The sequence below is a fragment of the Pinus tabuliformis genome, chromosome 5_2, assembly GCF_031772625.1.
Source record: "Pinus tabuliformis cultivar Carrire ecotype Pingquan chromosome 5_2, CPIR1, whole genome shotgun sequence".
NCBI lineage: Eukaryota > Viridiplantae > Streptophyta > Pinopsida > Pinales > Pinaceae > Pinus > Pinus tabuliformis.
Window position 1 is genome coordinate 934,988,895 of NC_142306.1, and position 27,738 is coordinate 935,016,632.

General features: G+C 36.5%; 3 protein-coding genes and 1 long non-coding RNA gene across 4 annotated transcripts; 3 read left to right on the forward strand and 1 right to left on the reverse strand.

Annotated features, from left to right (window-relative positions):
• Window positions 1-27: 27 nt before the first annotated feature.
• LOC149162335 (potassium transporter 1-like) lies at window positions 28-12,211 on the reverse strand. Its single transcript, XM_089437219.1, has 9 exons — window positions 11,741-12,211; window positions 11,370-11,613; window positions 7,929-8,174; window positions 7,236-7,286; window positions 6,661-6,921; window positions 6,464-6,516; window positions 6,268-6,382; window positions 1,905-2,159; window positions 28-1,794 (listed from the first exon to the last, which is right to left on the reverse strand). The coding sequence occupies exons 1-9, from the start codon at window positions 11,768-11,770 to the stop codon at window positions 737-739; spliced, it is 2,313 nt and encodes a 770-aa protein (XP_089293345.1). The 5' UTR covers window positions 11,771-12,211; the 3' UTR covers window positions 28-736.
• A 2,248-nt stretch (window positions 12,212-14,459) lies between these two features.
• Window positions 14,460-15,245, forward strand: LOC149162336 (uncharacterized). The gene has a single exon (XM_089435161.1). It carries the CDS (start codon window positions 14,460-14,462, stop codon window positions 15,243-15,245), a length of 786 nt encoding a protein of 261 aa, XP_089291287.1.
• A 390-nt stretch (window positions 15,246-15,635) lies between these two features.
• On the forward strand, window positions 15,636-19,075 carry LOC149162337 (uncharacterized). The gene is made up of 5 exons (XM_089435162.1): window positions 15,636-15,750; window positions 16,091-16,300; window positions 16,400-17,491; window positions 17,832-17,933; window positions 18,150-19,075. Exons 1-5 carry the CDS (start codon window positions 15,636-15,638, stop codon window positions 19,073-19,075), a joined length of 2,445 nt encoding a protein of 814 aa, XP_089291288.1.
• Window positions 19,076-26,923: 7,848 nt separating this feature from the next.
• On the forward strand, window positions 26,924-27,290 carry LOC149162338 (uncharacterized). The gene is made up of 2 exons (XR_016261727.1): window positions 26,924-27,025; window positions 27,191-27,290. It is a non-coding gene; the product is annotated as an uncharacterized LOC149162338 (long non-coding RNA).
• The last annotated feature ends 448 nt before the right edge of the window (window positions 27,291-27,738 follow it).

The following is a 27,738-nucleotide window of genomic DNA, read 5'->3' on the forward strand; positions in this document are numbered from 1 at the left end:
AACAGACATGGGTACAAGATCCACAGCTAATGTCAAGATTATGTATATTATGAACAAGTTCCCTGTTAGCTGAGTATGACAGCGAAATTGTCATCTGCTTACTGTAAGTTGCTATGGTAGTTGGTGGAGTGAGTCCACAACATGACTGGATATGCTTCAAACTAGGTATTATACATTACCCATCAAGCACCGAGTCCAAAATAAAAAAGAAACAAGCTTGAGATGTACTCAACCTTCCAATTTAGAAAATTTTCCTTCAATAACATCACACATCATGTGTCAAAAATACGGATTGACCTTCCATATTTCAGTGGAGAGGCTCCTCATAGTGCTGCAGGCTACAAATTGCTGTTAATTTTCCTTCTATTTATGTTACAATTGCCACTCAACCCTAGCTCCCTCAACCAATAAATAAATACCTGTCAGGAAGAGACAAACAGATCTGCAGGAAAGGATGATGTTTAGTTTTTCTTCTATCAAGTATAAAAATCCAAGCTTTATCCAATCAAGCTAAGCTTATGGACTTCAACTATGTTCAGTTTTTGGCCTGTTGCACTGGAGCGCATGCTTTGAGGCCACAATTTTCTAATGTAGGTGTCTTCAAGTAAAATGGTTCGAGTCTACAACATCATGGCTCTGAGCATACAAAGGACCTGCGGGTCAGAGTAACTTAAACTTGAGAGCATCACTTGAATTTTGTGATTTGTTAAGTTTCTTTGTCAGTCTTTACTTTTGCTCAGACATAGTAGATCATCCCCACCTCAATGAGAGAAATGTGAGGAATGTTGAAAGCAACATCAGGACCTCTGCAGTTCTTGCGGAGAAAATTGTAAGCAATATCAATGGCAAATTTCTTCAATATGGAGGATGACTTTTTGGCTTTCACATGTGAGTGTCCTAACATGTATGCAACACCTGCTTCCCTGGCTTCAACAAGATCTATAAGCTCTTGTCTCACTCTTGGATCTATATCAGGGCTCTTGAGTAGCTCAAACCTGACTTCTTTTTTCCTTGGTGTAAGAGAATCTATCTCAGATGATCTAACATGAAACTTGTGCACTGGGGATAGTTCATTCTCCTGATCTGAAAGAACTATCTTCATCACAGAATCAGTTGATGTACTGAATACTGCCATCCTAGCAGTGCTACACATTTCAGTGTTATAATCAAGAGAATCCTCTTCATTGTCCTTCTGTATAAATTCGCTAATGTTTTGAACTATCTGATTCTCAAAGTCATAGTTCTCTTGATGAACATCCTTGTAACCATACCTCACTATGCACCTGAACATCCGGTATTCCTTTGGACCTATTCTTCCTATCAGGTAACGCTCTTCAGATGGGACATACGGAACTTGAACGGATTTGATGCACACAAACACAAGCACTCTGTGAAAAGCTGGTAAATTTGTAACAAAATGACCAAAGATAGCAGGCACTCCTGTTACTAGATCTGTGTAAATAAGCCCAATTCCAGGCACACGCACCATCCCAAGACTCGGCCCTAAACTTAATATTCTTTTCATTGAAACTTTGTTCTGGGAATCAAACTCGTGCTTCTTCAATGTTCCATAATGCCACACATACATGATTGCCATGAAAATTAGAGAGAGTGCCAATGGAACCCATCCCCCTTCAGGAACTTTGATCAGACACGTTGAGATATATAGGAGTTCAATAGATCCAAAAATTACCAAAAAGGAAAGCGCTACAAGAATATTCTTCTGCCATACAATGATGATCACCAAAGACATCAAGCAAGTTGTAACAAACATCACAGTAACAACAGCTAAGCCTGCAAAACAATGAAGAAAATCTGATCAGCCATGGCTGCCCACTTGAGATATTGGCACACATCATCCATATTTTAAGAAAGTGTCTAGAGAAAGTTGATTCAACACATACCATAGGCATGGCCGATCAGATTTGTGTCTCGGAAACCAATGGTAACTGCAAGACATAGACACATGAGAATCCAGTTTACTTCCGGAATGTATATTTGCCCAAATATTTGATTGGAGGTGTGAATAATCTTCACTCGAGGAAAGCAACTCAGTGCTGAGCATTGACTGATAATGGAGAAAGTCGCTGAGATGACTGCTTGACTTCCCACTACGGATGCCAGAGTAGCCACAATGAAAACTGGCCAGAATACAGCTTCTGAAAGGAGGACACTGTAAATTCAAACTCTATCCATATAAATCTAGAAAGCACTTATGCAAAAACATATCTTTATTATAGGGGTTTGCATAAATGTAGATTTGTGTTTGAAATGGAGATATGTATTTGGCAAAGCAGATAAAATCAAAATTCCATTTTTTTAAGTTTATAAATTACAATATATACTTAAGGATAAATAATAAACTGTAATGAATAATATCCAGTTATGCTTATAAGGTTTTCTGAAGTTTTGATTTTTTTGAAGATAATTTTAGGAAAAAGCTGGGCGAAGTAACCTATTTAGGCCTGAGATGTATTCTTCAGACATTAAGAATGAATGTTGCAGCTGCATTTAATGAATCAAAGATTTATGAAAGAAGCCTGTCTCAAATACTAGGTGTATTCAACCCCATCTGGCTAGGCTGTGACCTTAAATTATATTATTATTATCATTTAGTGACTAGAGTAATCGGCAACTAGGGCAGTCTCGTATTCTTGTGACACGGGGTCAATTCCATCCGCTACCACCATAACCACTAGGTACACCATACTGACCCTACTGCAGACAGAGGTAAATTGAGGGGATCAAACCAAGGACCTCATAATATTTACATAACAGGTTTACATGCTTTGCCAAGTGAACTACATCCCTGGGTTATTATTAAGTTTATCTATTATTTTTCTGGAGTTCCCTGCATTAAGTGGTGTCAGAGCAGGTTTTGATTTTCTTTGGGCAGCAGTAGAGAGGACTACAAATTGGAGTTTTGCAGGGATGTCGTCTGAAATACAGCAAGATGCCATCAAAGAAGACAGAAGATTCTACTAATGAAACTAGTGCAATTAAGACTAAGGGTATTTCTCCTCTGAAAACTTTAAATTTGCAGAATATGATGGCAACTATTCTGCAAACTCAGAGTAGCTTGAGCTCATCAACAGCCAGATGAGGTACTCTTAACAAGGGAGAAACTTCATCATCCCCAAAGCTCATCATCAAGAGGATTTAGAGAAATGTTGAAACTCAAAACAAAAGGAGTCTACATCATAGGATCTTAAAGTGTAAAAATTCTTCGTTACCTTCATTTTTCTGCTCTAGGAAAAGTACAAATTGGTATTTCAAAGTTTGAAAGGAAAGAAAATGGAGGAAAAGTTACACAATTAGACTAACCAAAAAGAATCAATCATTCTGCAACATGGGGAGATTTTTTGGTATTAACGGACACATATTGGGCTCAAGATTACAAACAAGTTATGTTCAAAATAGAACAAGCTCGATGAGTCAATTGTATACTATTGAAACAAATTTTGCAATTGGTGCACCAGAATGAATTTGTCTGAGGAACCTTAGAATCTAGATAATGGCTACCTGATTCATTAATGAGTTGGGATTTCCTATCCAAAAGGAGACGAGGCTTCTGAACATGGGAAATATGCAGGAAACACTAAAGCCAATAGAGAAGGATAACACAACGAAGGACAAGTGAATCAACAGAGAGGCCGAGGCACTTACAACTTCAGCCATGGAGGTGCCAGGCAAGGAATCTGACCAGGTCATCTAAAAAAATTTTGAGACAAAGAGCATCCTGAAACCAAGATCATGGACATGGAGGAAAACACGTGAATGGCCAAAGGCATGGATATGGATTCCCAATAACTTGTTGCTAATGTAGTGTCATTGATAGATTGGCCAAGTCATGGAAATGTCCGACAGTCCCAAGAACCGACAAAGGACAAAAAGGAGCACAAAGATTTCTTTTACAAGTTGAATGCAAGGAGACTAAACAAAAGGAAGGGGTGGATGTACCTCAAGTTTTGCAAAAAGAGGGGGAACCATGGTATGAAAGAGCCTATTTCATATAAAATAAAAATGCAATGTAAAAGTTACAGTATGCACTTTGGTAATTGACTCAGGTAGGAGTGAAAATTTTATACGTTCCTATGCAGTTTCTTCTCTGAATGTGGCTAAGCAGCCACACCCAAACTCATATAACCCAGGTTGGGTGTATGATGCAGAGGAGATGTGTGTATCTCAATGGTGCCTAGTCACTTTCAAATTTTCAATTTGGGGTCTTATGTAAATGAAATGTGGAGTGATATTCTCCCCATTAATTGTCATATCTAATGGGAACCCATGGAAGTACAATATTTTCATTGACTTGTAAACTTTTATCAGAAGTTCATCCAAAATTCGAGTAAGATTGAAACTGAAACAGCTATGATTTCATTGATGAAAGCAATGAGAATTTTGTCAACCAAGGTAGCTAAAGCTAGTTTTCAGACTCTCAAGAGGTGTCTAGCAGAGGCTCCAAGTTCAACCCAGCTAAATTTTAACAAAGTTTTTGAGGTTGAATAAGAAGCATTAAGTTTGACTCTTGGAGCAGTATCTAGTTAGGAAGGTCATCCCATAGTATACTGGAATCAAAAGTTTAATTAAGCTAGGAAACAGTATTGCACTAATGATCGAGAACCATATGCAATCATACGAACTATATGTCATGGGAAACATTACTTGACGCCTAAGGAGTTCATACTATATGCAGAGAGACCATTAAGCTTTAAAGTATTTACAAACATAAGATAAGTTCAATGCTTGTCATCAAGATGGCTAAAACATTTGAAATCTTCACTTTCATGACCATGCACAAGTAAAACAACAATAATGTAGTAGTAGATGTAATAAGCCGATGGAGGACAACAGTGTTAACTACCAGGAGGTGGTTTGATTTAAACACCTGAAGGATGCTTATGAGGATAATCTAGACTTCAGAGTAGTTCATGGAAGGTGTGAAGAACCAAGTATGGGCTACCCACTTAGATTATGAGCTACACAGAGCAATTTTATTTCATTGGACACAATTATGCATTCCTAAATCCACCATGAAGCACATGCAGGAGGTCTTGGTGGAAATTTTGGGTAGCTTAAACTCTTAAACAGTTCTAAAACATCACTATTGGCCAAGAATGGCTAAAGAGATACTTCAGCATGTAGATGTAACATTGTGTCAAGTTTTGAAGGGTAAGCAAAACTAAGTATCAAATAACAATCTTTGCCAATTCGTAATAACCCATGGAAACACATAAACGTGAACTTTGTGTAGGGGTTACGGTGAAGTGAAAAGAAAGGACTATATGTGTGATTGTTGTTCATCACTTTTCCTAGATGGTGCATTTTATACCTTATAACAAAAATGGAGATGCCTCGCACACTCCTATGCCTTTCTTTGAAAAGATGGTTCACTTATATGGTTTACCTCCATGACCTCTGATAGGGACAACAACTTCTTGACCTATCTTTGGAAGTATGGTAGATATTGGCTACATGACTTCAATTAATTCTTCCTATCCTCTAGCTACAATAGTCCAGACTACTAAACTGGACAATTGTGGCAATGTCTCATCTAGGACTCACCAAGACAATCGGACCTAATACATCCTCAAGTTGAGTTTGCTCTTAACAACACTATGGATCTATCAAACAACTGGTTATTCAAGATAGTATGTGGACACTTTGAAACTGACTGAATTGAGACTTATGCCATTGGATACTCCTGTTTCTACTAATGTCGAACACCATTGAACAAGGAAGTTCAAAGCAAGGCTTTACAACAAGGAGGGTTTGATGCAGGAACATATCATTATTATAGGAACTTGTGTAAAATTTAATTTTCCTTTCAGCTAGAGATTTTTTTTGGCAGCAGATAAGATTGAAATTTTATCTTTTCATATCCATGGATGATAATAAACCCCTCAGTATAACAATATCCAATTTTGTTTAGAAGACAGGCCTTTAAGGAACTGTTTTCCGGGAAAAGCTAAGAAATACTCCACTTTTAAAGGGCTGAGATCTATTTTTCCTGACAGGTATAATGAATTTTGTATATGTATCTAATATAGAAGAGATTATGGAAAATGTCTGTCTCAAAATTTGAGTGTATTTAAATCTAGGTTTTCTGATATTGAGTGTATGGTTTAATTCATGGTTCCTTATTTAGTTTAACTGCTATTTTTCTGCATTTCCCCAAATAGCCCACTCAAAATATATATTGACATTCTTAAAACATGGATTTTTATTCCCATACAAAGATAAAAGAAATCGGCATCTGAGGCTTGCCTGGGATGGCCTTGTAGAAATTCCGTTGAAGGTCCCACTTGTGTTTGGAGAGAAAAGCAGCCTCACCCATGTATGCAAGAATCAAGCAAGGATAGACCAGCCCTGTGAAAGCAATCTGCCATAACATACTAAACAATCAATGTATTGAAAGACAATGTGGATGCATGGAGATCTCCAGACAAGGATATTTACTGACCTTAATTGACAATTGGGAGAAATGTCCCAAATCAGCAAACATAGCCTCAGCACCTATCAAACACACATGGAAAACAAATATTAATCAGCTAAAATTCTGTGTACTTTCATCCCACTTGACCTCAAGATTCATAACCACAAAGATTCAAAAAGACAACAAGCACACTTTTGAAGGTCAATTGAAATATGGGCACAAACCTGTGATACAAAGGACTACGCCGCCAAGTGAAACCCAGCCTTCTACATTTGTCTTCCTGAGGAAATTATACATATAATAAGGAGAAAGTGCTCGGAACACTTTTGGATTCCAATGTATAATATTGTAAATACCAACGCCACTGATACAGATGAGCCAGGCTATCACAACAGGTGCAAACAGAAATGCAACCCTGTGTGTGCCATAATGCTGTAATGCAAAGAGCCCCACCAAGATGGCACAGGCAATGGCGACAACATAATCTGCAAAAACAAAACATAAAATATGGAAATCAACATTAACATCTAAAGGGAAGAGTAGAAACTGTTGAAACTTGAAACTTCTTATGGAGAGCTTCCTCTAAGTTCATTTTGAGCTATACAGAACTTTCTGGTTTGGATGTAATCTTTAAACAGTGCCAACAACGAATACGCATAGAAGCATTTATAATTCAGGAACAAGTAAGAAAATGGAAAATTAAGAGAACAGTGCAAACACAAAGCTAACTCAACACATAACTAGAAAACTTTCTGGAAATTCTTGAAGTATGATTGGATGAAAGCAACTTTTTACTTACTCTCATGTAGATTATGAATTTTAACTTTAACCCCTGATACCGCAGAAAGAACTGCAAAATTCACAAAACAAATTGCAGAATTAATTAGAAATCACGGTTCCAAGGCTGATGCTAAAATTGCAGCAACTCGCTTCACAGAATTCAAATTGTTCTAAGCCAAGGTATTCATCAGGCAAAACAACCTAGTTGCACAGGTCCACTTCTCCAAAATAGACTATCCTCAAACCATCATGCCAATATACTAAGTGTAACCCTATGTGCTGAAATGCTATGCAGTCCTCTGATGTAAGGGATCCATTTATCATCCTCGAGGGAATCCTATCAACGAAAATCCATTGAGACATATTGATACATGATACATCAATACCTTCAAGTTCTTGATTCGCAATGTTGCTTTCATCCTACCAAAAATAACATGCAACTGAAAATGGACTCAAACACGAAACACCATGCAACCTTTTAACAATTAACTTAATTAGACAAACGACAAACATATGAAGAAATTATTTCCTTAGTACATATGAGATCAAAACGTGCATATGAAAAAGTTGCAAACAAAAGGTGTTCTCTTTAAGGCAATGCAAGGAAAATGACATCTCATTAACAATTTCCTATTGATCAAGATTACACGACTACTAGATTGGAAAAGTGTTTTAACTTTTGATAAAGTAACAGTGACTAAATTTTCCGTACCTGATATTGCTGGTGTAAGCACTCCATCCCCAATGACCATACAAGTTCCAAGCAGAACTACAACCAAAAGCACAAAACGGAACCTATGGTGTTTCTCAAAGAATGCCTTGATTGCAGAACTCAGAGGTGTCTCACAAGGCCTTTCCACTTTGTAGGTAGAAACTTGCTCATCTGCTGCCTGTTGGTTGGGCAGAAGGCTCATTTTGGCATGTCTGCAAAGCAATGAGTAGAGGGCAAATGTACCACCTGCAACGCAACACACGATTAAGGTACAATAGTTATCAGGTTTAAACCATTACCTGTGATATTTCTAAGTCTCGAGAAACAAATTCTGATCTCGGGGTTAGTCGGTAGCAATTGATCACCAAACTCTAGGCCAGACAATAATTAATCTGATTGAACTTTTCTAAATTTTTGGCAGACAACAAGGTTTGTCTCAAAAAATATATTTCTATGTAAGCAAGCTGCAAATGCAACCATAACTTCCGTATGCAACCTGATAAATTCTAAGTTTTTTTTCCCCTTCAAGATGACATTTATTTATCCACTTGTTAAACAAGGCTTGAGATTGTATTCAATGAAAAATGACAAAAAACTGTGACCCCTTAGAAGATACAGCTAAACAAATATCCAAGGAAATGCACGAAATCTTTGTATCTGTGGATTGGGATGGCAGGTCATTTGTTTTTAGTATTTACACAACTAGATCATGGATCTAGAACATTGCTACAATTTTTCCATGGATTCTTTCAAGGGGATTATTTTATCCATTTTGGATACCCTGGTGGACAGCCAATATCCTTATGTATCTACCCCAAGGGTAAACGGGCTTGTCAGCTTTCATGTAAAATCCAAAGTATGATTTTAATGAAAAAGCAATTCAAAAACTAAGCGTGTTTGTTTTCAGTTTGGCACATGTATATGGGAAAATTTTACATACTACATACATAGATGCACAATATGCAAGTAGGAACAGTCTTGGGAATTCTTTCTCTTTTCTTTTAGACGTAGTATGTATCAGTTCAGGAGACGTGTATGTCATCATAGTGCATGAGAGAAGGATCCAAGATTTGAACAGCGCCTAACCTGGTATCGGCCTGTTGCCCCCTAGCAACGAGGGGTTAGAATTGAGCCTATAAGACTCATAGTAGGTGATTTAAAGTTTAAAAAACTCTTCTTGACCACCAGACCATTTCTATAGATCCTTAGTATTGGCTGACAAAAGGAAAAATGAATGTTGTGGACACTGTGTGTGTATATATATGACAACAGGGAAAGTGAATGTTGGGGAACACTCTGTGTGTGTATATATATGGGATAGTTCGGTTGGTTCAGCCCCTTTTGCTGAGGTACAATCCTCAGGGAGATTGCAGGATTCATTCCCACTGAGTCCTACGCAGTTGCTAGTCACTATTGTGACTGGTGGTAAAACCACCCTTCATCTGATAACCCACGCAAGAGGGGGAACCCGGGGGCAATGACAAAGCACCATTTTCCTCACTTTGAATACACAAGTATGGAAAGATAAGCAGTATATATATATATATATATATATATATATATATATATATATATATATATATATATATCCTATATATATATATATATATATATATATATATATATATATATCCCTTTAACTAGTACATGCAGCCATTGTTACATTAAAATAGTTTTCTCCCTTCCCATCTATCCATGGAAGCAGGGCAAGTGCATGAGATCTTGTTTTTACATCTAGCTTATAGTAATATCTTTCTCAAGGCACTCAAATTAGTTGAGCACTCAATAACTATAGAATCCAAAAGCGCATAATTTGTCAATATTAGTTGCCTTTTGGGCAAATCAACAAACACTCTGTCACATCTCTTTGACTGACCATGCATGTATTCGCCAAGGCAGGTAACATGGCATACTTGTACTCATACATACTCGGCAACGTCAAAACAAAAAAAAGAAGCCAAAGTTAATTTTAATGCACGAAAAATCATTGATAAGTATCACAGGTATTGACACGGGATATTTGGCATACTTGGTTAGCCCTTGCCAATACTCCCAAGTATGGTGAATATTGTGCTGCATACGGAACTTATAGCCATACTCACAAGTACATGCAGTAATGCTTGAAAGTGTGATTATACAATTAGCCAGTGAAAATTCTGATTTCATGAAGGAACTCGATATAGATCTGTGAAGGCACCGAGTATCCAAGAGAACAGCCCAGTAGTAAGTTGCGATCAAAATATGTTTTATTAAAAAATAAAGCATTTAAGAATAAAAATACACTAGGTAATGCTCCAAGGTTCTAAATAGTTGCACTGAGAAAAGCTAGTTGGTCTATAGCTTCGGTGGGGGTGGGTGAGCAGTCCATCAACACTTTTGTGCAGCAGTGTATATATTTTATGTAAAAAAAGAGTATTTAAGAATAAAAATATACTAGGGAATGTTTCAAGGTTCTAGAATCTAAATAGTTGCACTGAGAAAAGCTAGTTGGTCTATAGCTTCGGTGGTGGTGGGTGCGCAGTCCATCAACACTTCATTCAGCAGTGTATTGAATGTAAATGGTGATTTGGGAGCATTGAATACAGAATATAGGACCAACCCATCTAAGCCCAGGTTTAATATGCACATTGAGATTGCAATGCTATCTTAAATTCGCATTATGAAACCTCCAGCTTTGCAATCTTGTGGTACATAGTAGACAGGTTTAGATGGGTATGTGCAAGATAAAGATAAAGCTGTAGGTTTAGATGGGTTTGTGCTAGTAATCTTGCAGTTTAGATGGGTATGTGTGAAATAAAGATGCAGGTTTAGATGGGTTTGTGCTAATTATCATGTTGTTCATACCAAGATATACCAAATTAAAGCCGTGGGATTATTTAAACAAAGAAAGATATATATTCACCTATATTGTTCCAAAATTTCACTTTGAAAAAACATGATGAAAATTCAATTAGAAGAAATGGTGTAGGGGGGTCAACAATATGGAGCATAAACCCCACAAAAGGATATGCTACTGTAAAGATAACTTATAATATCGCAAAGATAACAACCACGAGGCAAGACATCAAAACTGACAACATTCTATCAAAAGAAGAAGAGTAAAAGGATTAATATGTAACATAACCCCCACAGAGGGATATGCCACTGTAAAGATAACTTGTAATGTCACAAAGATAACAACAAGGCATGACATTAAAACTGACTGAGATGTTATTAATGGAGTATGGGAAGATGCTATCGCACTCAAAGCCAACTTCAGGATTGGCAAAGCTGTTGGTGTAGATAAGGATAGACAAGTTTGCTGATTTCCAAGTTCTTGGACAGTTGTTATTGAACCCAAAAACATAAAACATTGGCAATGCAAAGTTCAACATAGAAACCCATCAATCAACATGGGTTTTATCTCTCTGTCTTTCATTCATCGATTTTCGCAACACATACCTTCACCGTTGTCGTCTGCATTCAAGACTATAAAGATGTACTTGAAAAGGGGAATGAAGGTGAAAGTCCAGAAAATAAACGAAAGAACTCCAAGAATCTCATCGTCGTTCTCATGGAGCCTCAATTTCCCAGAGAAAGTGCTCTTGTACACGTAGAGTGGAGAAGTGCTGAGGTCACCATATACCACTCCCAGGCTCTGGTAAGCCAGCATTAAAATGGTCTTGCAAGAAGGCTTCTGGTATTTCTGAGAGCACAACAACAAGATGCTCTAAGGATCGAATCCCATTGCAATACCATGACCCAAAAGCTTATTGACACTTTAAAAAAAACCAACAGAGTCCCACATTCATAAGAGTAAGCAGAAGCCGTACCTTGTTGTAAACGCCCGCCTCTGGATCCATGACAGGTGAGCGAATCGAGTTGTGAGTGAAAAATAAGAATGAGAATGATCAGCAAACTCGAATGAGGGAGTGGGATTCGATAACTGAGGGAATTTGACAGCTTTTACGAGGATTTCCGACAATGGGTCTCTGCCGGGCTTCTTTACAGCGAGGATGGTGCAGCTTGCAGGGCGATAAGGGGGGGAGAAGAAGCAAAACCGTTCGCGGTGTAGCGCAAATCGTGTGGGTTGGGGGTTTCAGACCCGGCGGTTTGTTTTGGGCGGCGGAGGGTAGTTGATCCGCACATAATGCGCGCAGATCATTGAATAATGAATATGTGATGATGACGAGAATATTATTTTGCTGTTTAGGAAGCGTGTGGGAGGGCGACGTTATGATGATGAAGAAGATGGGACGAAGGGCCCGTACACCAACGTGTTCCTCATTGAGGGAGCAACAGCACAGTACCGGTCCATCCCTTTAGTGTACATCAACATCTACTACCAGTAGTAATTAAACTATCTGGACAGAGAGAAGTTTGTTCTTGAATTTGGTTTTTACAGTGAAGTGCATCATCATGTTGCTGGAGTAATTCAAAGGGACATCAACATCTACCAGTAGTAATTGAACTATCTGGACACACAGGTTTGTTCTTGAATTTGGTTTCTACATTGAAGTGAATCATCATGTCCCTCAAGTAATTTTGGGAAATAAATTAGCTGGCTTCATATGAATGTATTATACTTGGACTATATACATTTCATTTATTATCATTATGAATATATAAATTTTTTAAAAGAATTATTCTATTATTTAAATAATCCCATGTCATTTAGATTTCTGGATAAAATTTGATTTGGTTATAATGGATGGTAATTAGATTATTAGGATGGTTTGTATAATTTTTTGTAATGAAATTTATTAAAAATAAGATTTAATTTTGTTTAAATTTGCTAATAAAATTAAATTATTATCATTAAAATAAAATAGATTATTAAAACAAATTAAATTATTATTATTGATGGAATAATGTTTCTCAAAGTATTTACGATAGCAGACGGCATTATTATTAATGTAAATTAGATTATTAGTGTTGATGGAATAATGTCTTTCTCAGTTTTATGCATTCATAATGGTAAATGGAATACAATGTAAAATGTTTTATAAAACTCTTCGCAATTTATTTTCAACAACAAAAAGTGAGAAACAAAATATTTTACAAATCAAAATATATCAATAATCCATTTTTGAGTGGAAATCAACCTCTTTTAGTGTAATTAGCAGTAATTAGTGTTAGTGAAAAGTGAAGTGTTACTTAATCAATTTTCAAAGTGATTTATAACCATTACAAGTATAGATAGTGATTAAAAACACTTGTAGCAAAAGTAGATAATGATTAAAATCATAAAATCCTATACAATTGATTTCCAATAATTATATCAACAACAAAAGTAAAAAGTAAAGTTTTTTACCAATCAAAATATATCAATAATCTATCCTTGAGTGGAAAACAACAGTGTAATTAGACTATATGTATAATAAATAAAGAAATGGAAAAATTTACAACTATAGATAGTGATTAAAAACACACAGCAAAAGTAGATAGTGATTAAAACACTTGTGGCAAAAGAAGTGTCATGCTTTACTAAAGATAACATATATATAATGGCATGCCTTACAAAAGATAATATATAAAGTGGTATATGTCATATTCAAATAAATACAAAATAACATAGGGTTTAATCTAGAATCTCAAAAAGATATGACATGTAAGGAAATCAAAATCTTGTCTATATTGATGGATTTTGATTTTTTTTAATTGGATTTTGATTTTTTTTAAATATTGAATATTTTAAATAATAAAAATTTGAAATAGATTTTTAAGGTTATAGTTTAAGTGGAGAAATGGTATGATTAATATTTTTAATAGGTGATTGTGTTAAGAGGTGCATTATAGAGTTGAGTATGAGGGAGATGTGTAAAGATTTTTATGTTCAATTTCGAATTGACATGTGTCTTTTTTAAATTAAAAACTAATATGGAATATAATAAAAACAAAAATGGATATACAGGTTTAGTTAGTTTTAATTAAAATAATTATAAAATATCAGAAATCTCACTCTCATTGTGTTTTGTTATTGCGTCGAAAGATCCTCTACAACCCAATCTCTCATTGTGTTTCTTTATTGCGTCAAAAGATGCTCTACAACCGAATCTCTCATTGTGTCCCGTTATTGCGTCGAAAGGTGCTCTACAACCCAATATGGTAGAATAAAAATAAAAATTCATCCCTGTCGACACTTGGTAGATTCAAAATTAAGATGGATCTAGATTGGTTAATATTACAATCAAATATGAAGGAGATGTGGTAAAATTGTTTCGTTTCCAATCTCAACCATAAACAAAACATTTCGATGTTCATGTGAAATAACATAATTGCGTAGAAAGTTTTTCAATGTAAAATCATGTTTTGTTAAATAAACAAAATACAAATTCATTATTAGAACGACTCGATCCGAGATCCCCGCAGGCCAAGCTCTATCACCCGATAGCTTCCTCGGCCCTCCCCGGCCCTCGACCTTTCCTTTCACTGCGAGGCCTGATCTCTCCAGATCCGTCACGAGTCTGTCCGGCAGATCTCATCCCGACGATCTGTCTGGCCATGGATGTCCAGTTACCCTGAGCAGTTTGCAAGCCTGATCTAGCTTCCATGGAGGTGTTGGGCACCCCCCAGGCCCCTCCTTCTCCTCCGTCGACGATCTCCTCAGCTGAGGCGTTCAGCCGACTTCTGGAAGGGCTGCCTAAGAAGAAAAATGTTGAAGCGGCGAAATTCGTAAAGAAGCTAGATGATATTCCAGAGATCTCTCTTCCTCCGGAAACTCCGATACAGGTTGCTTTGTCCTTATCCGAGCGAGCTCTCATAGGCCAGTTTACTGGTCTATGGCCATCCCCCAAATCCACAGAGAGCTTGGTTAAAAGAAACTGGGCGCCACTAATCAAAGAAAGTGTGACCTCTTATTTTCTGGGGCGAGGATTCTTCCTCTTTGAATTTAACACCAAAGACGACAAAGATTTGATTTTCCGAAACGGTCCTTACTTCATGGGCCCCCAGGGCCTATATCTGAATAAATGGACTCCTAATTTTGATCCAGAAGTGGACGTCCCCAAAGGTGTCCCGGTCTTGGTTAGACTCCCAAATCTCCCAGTTCATTGCTGGAACTGGGATTCTCTGATGCACATCGGAAATGCCCTGGGGAAATTCATAGACCGAGCGAACAGCAAGGATCAATATGACTGTGCAAGGATCTGCGTTGAGGTGGATCTGGAGGAGGGGCTCTCGGAGGCCATCAAAATCAAAGTAGGAAGCTGGATGCATGTTCAGAAGCTAGACTACGAACAGTTGCCCTTCAAATGTCGGAAATGCCAGGTTTATGGGCACTTCACCAGGAACTGCCCATCGGCGAACGAAGCAGCTCAAGGGAAGGAGGCCGGCTAGAACCAAGTTAAACTATCCAAAATGCCATCCAAGATCCAGAAGCCAGGAGGAACCACTGGCAAAGGGATTCATCAAGACCCAGCTCAGCAGATCTAGCAAAGCCAGCCCAAGTTTACCCCAGAGAACAGGTTCGATCCTCTCAGCTCCCAACCAGAGGACCCTCATGCAGTTGCAAACCAAAAGTCAGTGTCCCCAGACAAAGGCTCCCCACCTCACATCTTTAAAGACACGGGAGTTCCAGAAAGCTCAAAAGGAACCCCCGCTGTAGCCGAGGAGGAGGACCAAGAATCAGAAGACTCGGAGGAGGAAGGAGAAATAGGAGAGTCCCAATCCTCTCTAAGGAGATTTACAAGAGGGCGCAAAACGGATCGGGAAAAAAGAGAGCATGAAATGTACAAGGAAAAACTACAGGGCATCCAACCAACACTGGAGAAGCTGCTAGCAAAAAAGCCGAAGATGGCAAGAAACCAGCACCAAGGCTCCAAGGGAACCCAGCCGAGCAAAGGTAAATAATGAAAGTAATCTCCTGGAATTATAGGGGTATGGGCAACAAGATCAAAGAAGAAGTTATTCGAAATCTAATTAGAATAGAGGGCCCATACATACTCCTCCTCCAGGAGACTAAAATGGAGGAATCAGATTTCCTTCAGGTAAGCAAAAAACTTTGGAAAAAAAGTAACGCAACAGCAGTCTCAGCCCGAGGAGCCTCCAGAGGGTTGGGTACTCTCCGGAATGAAAGTAGGTTTTCCCTGGTGTCAGAGGTATCAAATATCCACTAGGCGATGTTAAAGATGTAGCACATAATCACAAAAGAAATATTTTGTCTTTTCAATGTTTATATACAGGTCAACGCTGGAGAAAAAAGATCTGTTGGGATTCATTAAGACAACAAGCAGATCTGGGCAATATGGATAATGTCATCATAGCAGGTGACCTGAACATCACGCTGCACTCTTCAGAAAAGCGAGGAGGCTACATTGTGCGAGACCCGGCAAGGGAATGGGCAGAGGATCTCCTCCTAGACTGGGATCTGATAGATATCAAGCCTGTCTCAGGTAAGTTTACTTGGTCCAATAAAAGATTAGGTCCCGGACATATCGCTGCTAGGCTGGATAGATTCTTTGTTCATAGCTCATTTCTCTTGCTTGGTTTAGATGCAAGCATGCACATACTTCCTTGTAGCACCTCTGACCATAATCCAATTATGCTAAATCTTAGAGCTCACATTGACCTTGGCCCTATACCCTTCAAGTTCAGTTCTTTGTGGATCAAGGAACCCAGTTTCATGCAGATTGTCAAAGAAAGTTGGTCCCTGCCTGTCAGTGGATCTCCATTCTATATATGGGAAGAAAAAATCAGAAGATTGAAATCAAATCTAAAGTGTTGGGCCAAATCTCTGGCCAATCCAGCAACTGAAAGGAAAAGTATTCAAACTCAGCTTGAAGCCCATCATTTGCACACGGAAGAGGCATATATCACTAGAGAAATCTTAGACAAAGAGGCTCAACTCCAACAACATTATCATAAAACATGCCTGGCTGAAGAGGAAGCATGGAGGATCAAATCACGTTGTCTATGGCTAAAGGCAGGCGACAGAAATACCACATTTTTCCACAAAAAAGCTGAATCCAGGAAATGCTTTAATTCCATAACAGAAATTAAAGAAGGCGATATCACTCACAAAGATTTTGTAAATATTAAACAAGCAGCCCGTCATCATTTCAAAATTTTGTATAGTGTAGAGGAGAATACACAACAGAATTTTCATCTGTTGGACGGGGTTCCCACCCTAATATCTACTGAGGAGAATCATTATCTAGAAAAAAATATCACAATGGAAGAAGTCAAAAGCACCCTGGATGCTATGAACCCTGATAAATCCCCAGGACCTGATGGGTTTTCCGCCTCTTTTCTCCAAACCTGCTGGCATATAGTGGGGAAAGATCTGTTCAAAATGGTTCAAAAATCGCAGACTTATCAGAAATTAGGAGGTGGCATCAACTCTTCATTCCTTGCTCTCATTCCCAAGGAAAAGGGAGCTAACTCTTTCAATAGGTTTCGCCCCATATCCCTTTGTAATATTGGCTACAAGCTGATCACAAATATTATTGCTAACATGCTGAAGCAAATTCTCCCTAGAATCATTCCAGAGAACCAAGGAGGCTTTATCCAAGGGAGATATTTGGTGGACAACTTCATTCTAGTCCAAGAGGCTATCCTGTCAAGTCAGAAGTGCAAAGAACAAGGTATGGCTATTAAATTGGATTTAGCAAACGCCTTTGACCGAGTTAACCATTGCTTTCTCTTAAATGTTTTGAAAAAATTTGGGTTTGGAGTAAGATTTATCAATTGGATCCGGGCCTGTATATCGGAACCCCTGGATCGCTACTTTAGTTAATGTTAGACCTGCAGGTTTCTTCAAAGCTACAAGAGGACTAAGACAGGGTTGCCCTCTGTCCCCTCTGTTGTTCGTTATTCAAGCTTCAGTTCTCAGCTTTCAACTAAACAAAAAAATGCAATAGCAAGAGATCCCAGGGATCTCCATAGCAAGGGGAGTCCAAAACATAAACCATGCCCTATTTGCAGATGATACTCTGCTTCTTGGAGCAGCTTCGATTCATTCAGCCAGAAAATTCAAAGAGGCACTTGACGAGTATTGTATCGAGTCTGGAAGCAGCCTCAACAAGGGTAAGTGTCACACTTACTGCTAGAACACTCCCCCCTCTCTGATTATTTCCATCACCAGATGCCTTGGATTTGTCGCCACCACAGATTGGACATCGTTTAAGTACCTGGGTTTGCCTATTTTTCTCAAACGCCCCTACAGCAGGGATTGGCTACCACAGGTAGAGAAATTTAAAAACAGGCTTTAGGCATGTGGGATTAATTGGTTAAACATGGCAGGAAAGACAATCCTCATAAAAGTTGTCCTTAGCAGCCTCCCACTATATCAGTTCTCAGTGCTGCTTGCGCTCAATGGTATTCTCCAGAAAATGGATAAGCATATCAGATATTTTTTTTGGAAAGGGGGCAAACACAATGAAAGGAGATTCCCGCTGGTAAAATGGGAGACGATCCTCAAACCTCTGATGGAGGGAGGGCTCAATATCAAGAAACTTCATCTGCAGAATATAGCAATGAGTGGCAAGCTCCTCTGGAGACTAATAGCGCCCAATCCTGGCTGGGCACAATTAGCACTCTGGAGAAAATACTTCAAAGGCATGCGATCGAGATGTTTAGATGGGCCACCACCTCAAGGAACCTCGCCTTTCATCAGTCTCTGTTCCAAAGCAGCCTCGTTGATTCGATCCAGAGCCTATTGGATTCCCGGGAATGGGAAAAAAATAAACTTATGGAAAGACCGAATCATGGACAGAGACCCAATTGGAGACTGCCCAAACGTGACAGCATTGAAAAACTGGTTGATGGCTTCTGGAAAAATCAAACTGTGGGACATTACATCATGGAACGGATCGCAATGGGCGGGTTGGAAACTGTTGGACCTGCCTTCAGACCTCCATCAAGAAGCCATCCACCTCCGCGGCCTTCTGAACGGAATTGCACCCTTGCACAGCCGCAAGAAAGACAGGCGAGGCTGGGGCGATCGGTCGGCTGGCTACTCAGTCGCCCAGGGTTACGCGCACCTTGATTCAATCCCAAACATGCCACCCGATCCGGCCCCGTGGAAGGCCATCTGGGGAATTACTTCGCTGCCCAAAATTGATTTTTTCTCTTGGCTTTTATGCCACAGAAAAATCTTAACAGAGGACAAACTCCAGAGGCACGGCTACTATGGCCCTTCCCGGTGCTCCTTGTGCCAAGAATCATAGGAAAGTGCCACGCACTTTGTCCTCGACTGCAATTTCTCCATACAAGTCTGGAGAGAATTGATGGACGATTGGAACCCCAGATTCGAGATTCCTACCTCTATAACAGGCCTATTCGCCACTTGGAAAAACAGCTATCCCGGACCCTCCCCTAAAAACAAAGTGATCAAAGCGGCCTGGTCATCACTGCTCAAAATTTGCTGCTGGCAACTATGGTTAGAGCGAAATGGCAGAATCTTCAGAAGTATTCAGCACAATGCCAAGAAAGTTGCGGCCAAGGTAAAGAGCCAATTAAAAGAATGTTTGGGAGAACAAAAAGACGACTCGAACCTCAGCCAGATAGACATAGATTGGGGGTCCTCCCTAGACCTACAATTTCGCCAAAAAATCAGAAGCATGGACCTTCCTGAGGAATGGAAAATTAGGGGAAAAAATAGCGAGGATTTTCAAAACTGGGTCCCCAAACAAAAGGTATACTCCCTCTTCTTTGACGGGGCAGCAAAAGGAAATTTGGGCAATGCTGGAGCAGGAGGAGTTATTAAAAACATCGATGGAGTATCGATCCTTCAGTTTGCCTGGGGTCTGGGAATCAACTCCAGTATCCAAGCTGAGGCATTAGCACTCTTCCAAGGACTTAACCTGCTCTTGAAGCTGGAAATCAAGGAGGCAATAATTTTTGGGGACTCTGAAGTGATCATAAAAACCATGGTGACCAATTCTATTCCGCGGGATCTAAGATTAGCAAGGTTGATCCAAAGAATCAGAAGCGTGGCGAAGCTGTTCCAAAATCTGAAATACTTTCACGTGCTGAGAGGCAACAACAAAGAAGCAGACCTTGAAGCCAACAAAGCAGCACAACTCTCGGCCGGGGCAATGAAAAGTGACGGGGAAGAAACATGGGTCCCAATTCCTTAAATCTTTGCAGCAAATATGTTTTTTTGTTTGATTCTAAAGCTGTTTGTTTGTATATTTAAACTTGGGCAAATCGCAGAAATAAATTCTCTAGATGATCCCAAAAGGAACTGGAAGTGGAATTCAAGCTTCACAATATCTCAGAAGGACGAATCCAACTGGATCGGGCCTACTCCTATTGTAATCAGAAAATTGGTATTCAGACCGATCCAATAATATATTCCATAACCGTTCTTGTTAAAAAAAAAAAAACATAATTGCGTAGAAAGACTCTCTCGAACCAATATGAAAGAGATGTTGTATTTGCAGATTAAATGAAGTGTTAGATTTAAAAATAATAAAACATAAAACATAATATCGACACAATTAAAATAATAAATTAATTCAATTCAATTTGTTATATTGTAATTTCGTTTTTATTAATAAAATTGCAAACAATTAAAAAAATTATAATATGCATATCACACTAAAATAAATTTGAATTATAATGATTCAACTATGATATCTGAAAATATACCAACCTAGATCCATTTTAACTCAAGATCTACCAAGTGCTAAGAGGGATCAAATCTCTTTCCACTCTAAAACATGTTTCAATCTCAAGAGATTTGTTCCCTCTCAACACTTGGTCGATCGAGAGTTAAGATGGATCTAGGTTGGTTTAATTATTATTATAAATTTAATTATTAATTATAATTATAATTATTAATTTTATGCTCTTTTAATTTTATTTTATTTTTAGTTTTATGTAATTTGACCGAGTGAAATGTTAAACAAGACATTACAACATCTCTACCATATTGGGTTGGCGGGCCTCTCGGCACGATAATTAATAAACATATAATTAGAAATAAAAATAAAAATATGAAAAAATCCCCTAACAAATGACGTATATATAGGAGTTGTCTATAATGCGACTTTTTGGAGATTCCGGTGACGGAATCCGGCGGAAGAAATTGAGGTTAAATCTTGATTTGTTGCAGTTAAAATGGTTTTTTAATTGCATATTTGGATTCAACACCCTGAAAAACCCTTGGAACGCTTTGATTGTGCAGAAACTAACTATCAAACTTGCGATTCCACTAAATTGTTGCCGGATTTTGACCAGAAAAACCCACCAAAAAGGCTCCCAAAAAGTTGCATTATAGACAAATGCGTATATATATACTCAAGGTTTTAGTAAAAAAAAATGTAACTAGGTTGAGCCTAGGTCGGGACCAACCTACTTATTGGTTGGAAGAAGACTGATACACCCATAATGGGATGCTTATTACCAGGATCATACAATAATAATATTATTAAGAACCAATACAAATCCATCTTAACTTTGGATTTATCAAGCGTGGAGAGGAATCAAAGCTCTCAAGGTGTAAATATTTTATCAAGTTTTGCACCTAAAATAGAGGTTTACATCTTGAGAGATTTGATCCATTCGGATGCTTGGTAGATTAGGAGTTACGCTGAATCTATGTTGGTTTTATATATATTTTTACTTTTGAGTATTAAGAAAATGTATAATTCTTATACTGTTAAAAAATATTTCAATCTAGCAGTTAAATAAACTATCTGAATGTCCATGTTAACTAATTTATTTCAATATCAACTTGATATATATGTCTACATAGAAATAAATAAATAAATAAATAATTTTGATTATAATACAACATTTCAATGCACAAAGAAAATAAATAAGTGAAATTAAATCAACAAAGATCTATCAAGAAAGGAATCAAAGTTTTCAAGATACAAATCTAAGTGCAAAATTAAAATTTGATGAAAGGTTTAACACACACTCTCTCTCAATCTCTCAAAAAAAAAAAAAAAATATATATATATATATATATATATATATATATATACACTAATTATTATTATATACACACATATATATATAATAATAATAATAATATATATATATGTATATATATAATTATATATATATATATATATATATTTTATTATTAATTTTATTGAAACCCCTCATTACAAATGGTATTTTTCTTTAGCATGTTTTATAACTTTTATAAATCATTTTTTAATGTGATACACTTGCATTGGTTATATACATAGCTTAGAAAAAGAATCTAATAATATATATATATATATATATTATTATTATTATTATAATATATATAGATATATTATTATTAATTTTATTGAAACCCCTCATTACAAATGGTATTTTTCTTTAGCATGTTTTATAACTTTTATAAATCATTTTTTAATGTGATACACTTGCATTGGTTATATACATAGCTTAGAAAAAAAAAAAAAAAATATATAAAAAATATATATATATATAAATATATAATATATATATATATATATATAATATTAATATATATATATATATATATATATATATATATATATATATATATATATATATATAAAATATTAATATATATTATAATAGTATATATTAATATCATATATATATATATATATAATTATAATTATAATAATAATAATATTATTATTATTATTATTATTTATATATATATATATATATTATTATTATTATTATTATTATTATATATATATATATATATATATATTATTAATTTTATTGAAACACCTCATTACAAATGGTATTTTTCTTTAGCATGTTTTATAATTTTTATAAATCATTTTTTAATGTGATACATTTGCATTGGTTATATACATAGCTTAGAAAAAGAATCTAGTAAAGTATTTAGTTTTTATTTGTTTTTAATTAAGTTTGAATATCCCCGGATGTGATGATTAGTATGGGGTGGGCAGGGGCCGGGGGAAACCAATAAGTCGAGGGATGTACAAATGGTATTTTTCTTTAGCATGTTTTATAACTTTTATAAATCATTGTTTAATGTGATACACTTGCATTGGTTATATACATAGCTTAGAAAAAGAATCTAATATATATATATATATATATATTATAATAATATATTATAATATAATAATATATATTAATATCATATATATATATATATATATAATAATATTATTATTATTATTATATATAATAATAATAATAATATATATATATATATATATATATAAATTTTATTGAACCCCTTCATTACAAATGGTATTTTTCTTTAGCATGTTTTATAACTTTTATAAATCATTTTTTAATGTGATACACTTGCATTGGTTATATACATAGCCTAGAAAAAGAATCTAATATATATATATAGATATATATATATATTATTAATTTTATTGAAACCCCTCATTCCAAATGGTATTTTTCTTTAGCATGTTTTATAATTTTTATAAATCATTTTTTAATGTGATACATTTGCATTGGTTATATACATAACTTAGAAAAAGAATCTAGTAGGGTATTTAGTTTTTATTTGTTTTTAATTAAGTTTGAATATCCCCAGATGTTTTGATTAGTATGGGGGGTGGGCAGGGGGCAGGGGAAACCGATAGGTCGAGGGATGTACAAATGGTATTTTTCTTTAGCATGTTTAGGCCGATAGGCCTTCCTTTGAGTGAGACTTTCGTCGTTCTTTTCCTTGTGAGATTGACACCTGGCATCCTTCAGACGAGAATGTACTTCTGACATCTGTGGACAGTTTTTTAGGGCCACTACTGTGCTCTCTACTGACATCTGTGCACATTTCGTGATATTCGTCACGGTTTTCCTTCTTCAGATACTCGTCATGGCCTTCATCCTTCAGTTACGGGCGGAACATGGCCTTCATTTCTGTTATGGGCGGAGGGTTGTTATCGGCGGAGAGCTCGAGAACCATCGTCTTCATTGTTACAAGTAAACGAGTCTATGTTGTTACAGGTAAACGCTTTGCTGATATCTCCTTCACTATCAGAAAATATGTTAATCTATTTTGTATAGATTTATGGTGAGTAATATGTTGCAGACTTGCTGCATAAATATAAACTCTCAAAAAACATCACCAGAAGGGGTACACGTCAATGTTGTGTAGAAACTCAATTGAACAAACATTAAAAAGTATGACTAGGATTGTTTAGTGGTAATTTGCCTAACTGTTCACCACATTTTTATTACAGGTTTTCACTTATTCCAAGGTTTCGAGTCTTGGCCACAATATATTGCAAATTTGCAATTATTTCTTTATCAGGCACCGAAATTGTTCATCAATAGCAGCTTCATGCAGGAGCTCTTCACATTTTGAAGTGAATCATTATTTTTTTCAGTAATGGCAGCTTCATGCATGACCTCTTTACATTTCGAAATGAATCATCATTTAAGTTCAGTTTTCTCCTTTTTCATAAAAAATGTTAACAGGTATAAACACAAGCGCAGGGTTTAGAGATGGGAAACATGGATCCAAGACTCTGATGAAATTGCAGAATATTTAGACAAGCACTATGCCGAAAACACCCTAAAAACCCCTATGGAATTCACGGAGGTTGGGTGTAAAATCTTTCCAATATTTACAAATTGGCTCCAAAGCAAGGATCTCGGCAGCTCCTGTAGAGATGAATTTGTGGGAGAGCTCGTAGGGTTTGATCACCAGCGTTCTGCAATCTCGTTTTCTTCCGGAATGAGCATTGGAATTTTTTGGCTTCTTTTTTGTGTCGGAGCCCCTTGCAATTCCTTTTCTTTAGTGCTCTTATTCCTTTTCCAATTTTCTTTCCTATTTGTCTTCTTCTTTCTTCTTTCCTATTACGCATTTCTTGTTTAATATTGAAAAAATGATTATAAATTGTTTTTTTATCTCAGGTTTGCCTGTGTCTCCTCTGTAATTTCCTGCCCGGATTTTTCCAGGGACAGTATGGCCACGTGTTGAGCAGGATTAACTAATGGATTTTTGTGGTTTCTTGCTAGAATTTTCATAAATTGCAGAGGAAAATAAGTGTATTGTGCCGTCAAAGAAAGATGAACTGCAGAAATGACATTCAAGACAGGAGGTTTGAGAGTAAGTAAATATTTTCATGGCCCTGAAGTTAAATCGTTCACAGGAATGCTCATTTAGAAGATCAATTTAAGGGCCGCGAGATCATTCCCTCTATTTACTATTGTATATTTTCAGTTGTATGGAGGTTTAAACACTTGCTCATATAAATCTCAGACTCCATTGTACCAATTTAAACCTTTTTCTTTAGTCAGATTTCTCTGGATTACCTCAATTAAACCCCGAAGGTCAAGCAGAAAACATATGTCAAATAACTTTGGTGGAAACTCTGCTACAGAGTAGATGTAATCAATCACCAATTCTCTGCTACCATTTTTAATGCTTTATAAGCCCAAAATAATATATTTTATTCTGAATATGCTAAAAATAAATGTGAATCAGGAATTCCAAGCAAAATGATGATAATGGGTTTTTTTTCCAAGGAAAAACCTGTAAGGTAACCCAAGGGATGCATGGCATATCCAGTAAACTTCTTGGTGTAGATTAGTGCATCTAGCTCGGAGATTTGAACTTGGTACCTACTGACAGGAAACTAGAATAATGACGACGCATCGCACTGCAAATTCTAATAAACAGGAGAGTATCTCCTATATATTCTAATCTCACAATCAACCCACGTACCATTTACTTCCACAAATGATCCTTTACATTGGCTAAAGGGTCGTAACAGTTGATCAATGTTTACTCATTCAAGACTTTAACAAATGATAGCATTGAACTACCATTATACATTGTGCATTCTAATTAGTGTATGCATTTCAAGGTGTTGCTTTAGACTCCCTTGATTGATCCCTTAAACATTTCTTTTCCAAAATTTGAAGCAGGATGTTTAGGGCAGCAAAATGGAGGGTTGAAAGGAACAAGACCAAAGCTCAGTTCAAACTCCAGTTTCAAGTCACTCAAGTATGTGTCCTGACCAAGTTGCTTATCTATTTGCAAAACATTGTAAACAAAACCATTCATGGACAAGTTCTCACCAGCTGTTATGATTAGGTGAATTTCAATTGTAGCTTCTGAGATGGATAATTGCATATAAATTGTGTTACAAAATGGAGGTTCACTCGCCTTACCAATCTATTAAACGTAGCATCAGGTCTCGGAATTTATCACGTATGGATTTGTTTTCCATTAGTGTCTGAAAGGATAAACTCATGCATTGCATTTTTGATAGTGCTACAAATTATGCAAAAACCTTTGCAGTAAGGTTAGGAATTCTCATTTTGAGTAACTGTGCAAATAATATATAGTTTTTCCTTACCTATTATATATCACGTCCAGACCAGAGAACAATTTACAAAGTCAGGAACATGCCTGAGAAAACCATGTTAGATGAAAATATAGCAGAACAGCTGACCTTTGATTGCAATGGTGCCAATCTTGTAAAATTAGGGTTTACCCTATCCTTAGAGCACAATCCTGTATAATCTGAGTTTACCCTATTCTTAGAGCACAGGTGAACTAATTAACGTCTGTCTTCTTGTAATAAGGCAATTTGGAGCATGACCCAAGTCATCAAGATCGTTTTGCTACATTATCTTGATTATTTAGGATACCTAGAGGAATGGATGCACCTATGTTAACTTCTATTAACTTTGAACTAGCATTGTGTTGATTAGCCTTCTACAGTTTCTTCATAGTTGAAAACTACAATGGACATATATTGTCCTGCTCATTTCAGGTACCACAACCGGGATATGACAAGTTGAGTATATCCCTGATATCATTAGAGACAGGTAAAATCGTAAGCAATACAGGAAGAGCTTCCATCAATAACGGAACTTGTCAATGGTCTGATGCAATTTTTGTAACTACAAGACTCGAGCAAGATGCAAAAACTGGGAATTATCACGAAAAAATGTACAACCTTGTTGTATCAACGGTACTGCCTATTTCTCATCTTTTACATACATTTTAATCCTTTTTAAATAATTGGATATTTACCATTATATTGACTTGAACACAAAAACATTAAAGCAATTCTGATTTGTTTTTCTTTTGTTTAAATATAATTTCTGCAACTTGCCAGGGCTCTTCTCAATTTGGTTTCCTTGGTGAAACAACCATCAACCTCGCAGATTTTGTAGGAGCCATCACTCCATTATCTGTTTCTCTGCCCCTTAAAAGCCCTATCACTGGTACTATTTTACATGTAATGCATCCGGAGGTATACCTAAAGTTTTTCTCTCATCAGAGTTTTAACAATAGCTATTTGTTGTTGTTTTATATTTTAATGAAAGTAAAAAAAGTTAAAAGAAAATTTTGAATTCAGCTATCTATACAAAATAAATAGTCTTGTTACCTTGTTTGTTGGCAGGTTAGGATTCAACTCTAGATACTTTCTTTTCTGACTGATTACACAGAGATTTTGAGCGAGAAAAGGATGTCTTGGAAAGAGAGCATCATAACATGAATAATGAAGCTGGTGCTATGACCCTGATGAAAGTGCTATATTTTCTGAAGTGACAACAAATGGCCATGGCAGCGAAGTAAGAACTCTAGGCTGATACAAATGGTTCCTATGTAAACATTCATACTCTATCATAAAATTGTATGTTGGAAGTTTGTGATGGCCAATAATGCTTTTGAATGATACTCTATAAAGTGGTAAACATCAATAAGAAGGGTGTTAATGGTTAGTTTGGACAATCTGGAAAAATTATGCGATAAGCTTTTTTACATCCTACACTGGCACTTGTGCATTCTTTTCTTATATCAGCCTGTAAATTATGTTTGGTGCATATGGGCAAAATATTCATAATTCAATGGCCCTGCCACTATCTGGCATCTAATGAAGGCAGATCAAACAACTTGACTCGAAATTTGTTACAAGTCATGTTTGATGGTTGGCTATTCCAAGACATC